General features: G+C 34.7%; 1 protein-coding gene across 3 annotated transcripts in view; it reads left to right on the top strand.

The window, feature by feature from the left end:
* Nucleotides 1-455: 455 nt before the first annotated feature.
* The window catches only part of LOC127158315 (NACHT, LRR and PYD domains-containing protein 12), a 39,120-nt gene continuing 33,415 nt past the window's right edge, over nucleotides 456-6,160 (top strand). Inside the window, exons 1-3 of one of the 3 annotated variants that reach the window (XM_051101477.1) lie at nucleotides 456-669; nucleotides 5,453-5,731; nucleotides 5,859-5,921. In XM_051101477.1, coding sequence (XP_050957434.1) covers nucleotides 5,473-5,731; nucleotides 5,859-5,921 — 322 coding nt within the window. In that variant the 5' untranslated portion in view covers nucleotides 456-669; nucleotides 5,453-5,472. Of the gene's footprint in view, nucleotides 670-1,218; nucleotides 1,583-5,452; nucleotides 5,732-5,858; nucleotides 5,922-6,160 lie in introns of those variants that run through there. The other 2 variants (XM_051101476.1, XM_051101478.1) reach the window with 2 other exon arrangements.

Here is a 6,160-nt window from a genome sequence, read left to right as displayed (position 1 = left end):
GCAGATTGGATGTGTTGTTTTGTATTCACACAATAATATATATTTTTCTCAAATCATTTTTAATCAATTTCAACATCTCAAAGCTTCATGATAAAATGTTAGAGCAAAGAACAAATTTGTGAAAATAAGTGATTTTATAGTATATCATATAATTATTAATCATTTACTAATGATATGATTATTTCATGATTAAAAAAAAAAAACATTTTGGATGACTTAAAACACTTGGCATGTTAAAATTTAACTTATTAATAATCTACAAATGTATATTAATCTTTAAACGATTAGTTAATCATTAACACAACACTTTTAAATTACTTATACCTGATCATTATTATAAAGTGTTACCAGAAATGTAATAAAACAGTCTGCAGTCACTGTCACAACCAAACTGTAAAAACTATGTCGATTATGAGGTGTTTTTTTTTTTACCAGATTTGGCAACCTTGCTGACGAAGCGAAAGTGAAAGCGGATTGTTTTACACTTGACCGTTAGATTTTTTCATTTGGAAAAAACTGATCTTCAAACAGTTTTTATTGTTTGCTGATGTGGGAATTTACATGTATGTAATAAGAAACCAAGGACACTTTGAAAACTTGTCTAGTAGCCGAACATTTTGATCAAAGCAAGTCTTCTGGTGTGGAGCACAAAGGCACTTCCTTATTAATGTAAGTAAGCATAAAATACTAACTTAATCATGAAGCACTCAAGAAACATGAATAAATATAGACTAATAGGGATTACAAGTCTGTAACATGATTCACTATAATGTGTAATCATGTTGTCAAACTTTTATGTAACTGATAAAATTATGACTCTAAAGTAGCCTATTGTTGTTATCCCATAGGTTGTGCTTTAGACTAAGTAATATGAAATGTAATAAATGTATTTCACTCATAAATATTACTAATGCATTTCCTTTCCTAAGTAACATAAGGAGAATAAATGTGAATTTATGTTATATGTGTAATCTTATAACACTACGTTTATTTCCCTCTTGCAACTACTCAAAATGAATATGTGCTGCTAGAAACATTTCAACACAAAGTGCATTTTATAAGATAATTACAATAGATAAACCCATCATATTGGTTTTGTCACAAACGCGGTCTCTGTGGCTCCTCCCGTACCGCACCAACGGGAACCTTCCCCTGAGTTTTGAACTACATTACCCACAAACCCCTGCCTGGGGCTGTCACTTCCGGTTCCGGGTCCCCGGGGTCACTTCCCGTTTGGCGGCTATTTCAGCGTGTCTCGCTGGGCCGTTCACCGCGAAGTTTTGTTGACTATGTTTTCAATCCTGAGCGTTTACTTATCGGACTGCTTACTCGTTGCCAACCGGACTGCCTTTACTGTGTGTGAACCTTTGCTGCCAGCCCTTTATCGACCCTTGCCTGCCCCACGGACTATCGCGTTTGATCGCCGCCTGCCCCGACCCCTTGCACGGACTATTACCGATTGGATTTGCCTTCACCACACCAGTCCGCCATTGTTGACCAACGCCTGTTTAAGTTGTCTGATTTATTAAAGTTGTTGCATATGGATCCGCCGTCTCACGATTCGTCTTTGGTATCGTCACAGGTTTGGACTGTAACACTATTTTCTGTAGTTGGTGACACTATAACTTAGTTAATTTTCTAAGGGACATTTTATCTCCATATGTTTAGTTATTGGTATGTACATTAAGTGTGTATGATTTTTTTTTAACAGATGTAATTTTACTGTTTAGTAATGTAGTTTTTACTCCACATTTGTGGAGTTTTTGGAGGATTTATGCTTTTTTTATATTTATATAAATAAATAGATAATATTTTTTAAAGTAGGTTTTTATACTAAAACAGCTTTTATGTAAAATTCACTTAACAAAAGACCCACATTTCTAACTTTCATTCATGGAGAAAACATGGATAATGACATGGTTTCATGTAAGATTTTTGCCTATCTTTTGGAAAATGCAGTTAAAAAAATTACTTTTACCAGTAGATGGCTGCAGAGCTCCACTATTTGCTATATGACCAACAAATGTATCTTTTCACTTTTTTTTTTTTTTTCAGTTGGATTCATATTTACATATTATGAAATTACAATTCTAACAATAAAAATAACGTTTTGTCAAAGATTAGAATTTTTTTTTACTGAAAAAAAGTTTTTCAATAATGTTACATTATGATTAGAATCAAGTTTATAATTTATTTCAATCATCTGTTTTCATATAATTCTACAAATGTAATCTACACTTCAGTTACTAACTGTAAGAGAACAGAAATTAACAGTTATATTACATATTGAGTACCAAAACGTGGTATGAACATAAGAATGAGTAGGTTTAGGGTAAGATAGAGATTACATTGTGTCAATGTATGTCCTCAACAAAGATAGCTATACAGAGTTCTCTCTCTCTCTCTCTCTCTCTCTCTCTCTATGTGACCAATTAACTTTTGTGGTGGTTCTTCATTTTGGATTATTTTATTTGACAAATTATAAGAGAGGAGGTTTTATGGTCTCACAAATGTGTTCCTGTGTGTGTGTGTCTGGTTTATGTGTGTGATTCTGATTTAGAATAAAATGGAGAATCACTTTTTTTTTGTCTCAAATAGAGATCACGGTTCTGAAAAATGTGTTTATTTAAAAGTGTTTAAGTTGAATGAATTATTAAACATTTTAATATATGCATTTAAAATATATTTAATACACCATTTTTTTAAGATTTAAATTATGCAAAAAGTGGTTTGAATGAATGATATAATGACTCACTCATAAATACTTCACTTGTTTCATTATGGGATGAATCACCATTTTTGAATGAATTTCTTGAATGTATGATTCAATGACAAATGCATATTTTAACAGTCATTTGTACATTGTGGCAAAACAATGTAATTGACACAAACATTATTTGAAGCGCCAGTTACGATGCTCTATTTTGATCACTACCATAGACATCAATGTTACCATAGTCCCTCTGACTGTATTCACAAAGAGCAGAGCTATGTTGTTATTCATTTTTAAGAAGCAATAAATGTGCATTTATGAATTATACAGATTGTGAGCATTTTTAGGTTAAAACTAAAAATAGCAACATTTACTATGCTCTCTGTGAATACAGTAAGATACAACACATACAAACAAACACATTTTTAAAAAGGTGATTTGCGAACATACACAATATATAAAGTGAGGTACTTGAATGTCCTGAATATGAAGTTAGATCACAAACATTTGGTATTGATCTAACTTTGAGAATCAACTTTTGTGCTAGTCTTTTAAAGGGGTCATCGGATGCCCATTTTCCACAAGTTAATATGATGCTTTAGGGTCCTAATGAAAAGTTTGTAATATACTTTGATTAAAAATTCTCTATGGTATTGTAAAAAAAACACTCATTTTACCTGGTAAAAAATGGCTCTGTTCTCAGCAAGCGATATCAGTACCTGGCCCTTTAAATGATATGAACCTCTGCTCACCCCGCCCCTCAGTTCTGTGGGGCGTGTCATTACATAGCACACGGGGTGTTGCCTAGACAACAGTTGGGGGTATAGTTGTATAGTTTGGGGAAAAATTACACTGGGGGGGCTTTGAAGACACTGTACAACCCCATCCATTTAAAATTTAATTTAAAAAGTGGAGTTGGAACCGAAACAAGATGACACCCGCAAAGACGTTCGGCAATTACTGCTTATACTGGACGTGTCTGAATGGTTAGTAAACTTAATGTCACTTTGATTTATCTTTGTATGTACTGGCAGGGTAGAGTACTGAGAGAGATACGAATGCGATGTGTTTACTGAGGTATAGAGACGAACGTGATGTGTTTACTGAGGCATAGCTGATTGAACAAGAGCAAAAAAGTGATCGGTTAACATAACTTACACAGTCCTAATATTGAAATACATAAATGCGAGTAGTTATGGTCTTTACTCATATGCAGTTGCGGGCTGTAAACACTTTTGCAGGTATTGCGTTAACGTTACCGTTCTTAATGCAGTTATAACTGATCCAAAACAATTTAAAATAACAAGCTAAGCTTTATACTGACCCTTGTTTTTAAAGCAGTATGGTGAGAAATGATTCACGTAAACATGAACCCATTTAGGTAGATTGGCGGCCACATTCCCTCAGTGCCGTCAGTTTACTTCCGACTCTGGGCGGGTCTATGCTAAAACACTACTGTCTATCAACTGTCGCAGGAGCGGCCTCTGTCGGTTTTACGCCACAACGACAGGCATCTGAGAACGGCTGGATATGAGAAGAGGCAAATTTTTTTACTTAATTAAATGAAAACTACTGGGTGGATCTTTGTCATTCTAGGGTGGTTGTGCACACACACTCCCAACACACATTTCAGTTCAAACAGCTTGTAAAAGTGCATGTGGCACCCGATGACCCCTTTAATGACCCTTGTTTGCAGAGCTCAAGATAGTCTCAAGATTATTTGCACAAACATATACAAATGTAGCTATTACTTGAACACATTCCCTTCATGAATACAATTAATCCACTTTGTCCTCAGTGCATCAGAGAGTGGGAGTTGATGGACAATATATGTTCTTTATTACAGCCAACAACAAGAACAACTATATTGTTTACGTAGCTTGAAAAAAATCACCAGCTGTTCTATCAATGATATACGCTGTCCTTCAAAAGTTTGGAAATGCCCTAGAAAAGTGGGGTTTTGGACAGTATTGCCATGAATCCTTTTCAATTCGTGATAATTTTGTACTGATAAGGATCAACTACGAAAACATATTACATAAACAGTTTATACAATGTAAAAACATAAAAAAAACCTGTAAATTTTCAATTCACCAAAATATCCACCATTAGCAGCTATTACAGCTCTGCATAATCTGGGCATGCGAGCTGTCAGTTTATTCAAACATTGACTTGATATATTACTCCAAGCCTTCTGAAGGATTGCCCACTATGCTGATATCGTTCAAAACCACACTTTGCCAGGGGTGTTTCCAAACTTTTGGAGGGCAGTGTAAGCATGTATAAAAAATGTTACCTGGACAGCAAATATACTTGCTTAAAATTATAAACTGGTATCAGAGTCAGCCCATTTGTTTGTGAAATAGTGGAATCAGCCATGAAAAATCTTGATCAGTGCACCCCTACTCTATTTATCAATGTTTTTCAATGTTGTCAATTACTTTACTCAATGTTATGTCAGATTTGTTGTGTGTGAGTCTGTTCTCGAGTCTGTAAAACTGGTTTCATTTGTTTTCTTAAATCATTCTGGTTTAAGAACTTCTTTTCAAGATGCAGTTCAGCGGATAATCAACAAAAAACACCTATATTATCATTATTCATGGTTAGGAAATAATACTGTAGTACTTCATAATATACTTAGATTTTATATATAAATTTTAGTGTCACATACATTTGAACAATTAGGTCCACATGTAAAGAGTGGAAGTTCAGATCTCTTTTTTTTTTCTTGACCTGCAGCTGTGAATTGGTGAAGGACGATGGCTGTTGAAGAGCTGCTTGTGGACTCACTGAAGGAACTAGTAGAAGCTGAACTGAAGGAGTTTCACTGGCACTTAAAGAATGCATATCATAAGTGTATATCAAAGTCTGAAATGGAAAAGGCAGATATATTCGACACAGTGGATAAGATGGTGGCATGTTTTGGACCAGAAGAAGCTGTGAAGGTCATGGTGGACATTATGAGGAAAATGAAGCAAAATAATCTGGCTGAACAGTTGGAGAATGAACACAAGCAAGGTAACATTCAATTCACTAAATATTTACCAGTGTGAAGGTTTGACTTAAATCTCTTTTTCTCTTTGCTCTGCTGTTGTGTTTGTGAGATAAATGTTTCCTAGTAAATAATACTCTCTCTATCACACAGCTCAGGCTGAGGGCAATAAGAAGACATCTGTCCCTGTTGGAGGTGATTTACAACATATCTGGAGTAAATATTAATTGCTGTCTGTAAATGGAAACAAGAAAATATAACTGCAAGCAGCAGTTACAGGGCCATTCACATCAGCAGCAGATTTTATACAAATATATACAACAGAATTGCGTGGCCCCAGTGATACCCAGCTTACAAAAGCCTTAATTAAAGGGATCCTATTATGCTTTTTCACTTTTTTGAATTTTAGCCAGTGTGTGGTGTGTATGTTTGGGCATAAAAATCCCTTTTCAAGA

Source organism: Labeo rohita, unplaced genomic scaffold (genome assembly GCF_022985175.1).
Source record: "Labeo rohita strain BAU-BD-2019 unplaced genomic scaffold, IGBB_LRoh.1.0 scaffold_145, whole genome shotgun sequence".
In the NCBI taxonomy this organism is placed as follows: domain Eukaryota; kingdom Metazoa; phylum Chordata; class Actinopteri; order Cypriniformes; family Cyprinidae; genus Labeo; species Labeo rohita.
This window is presented reverse-complemented; position numbering and strand designations above follow the sequence as displayed.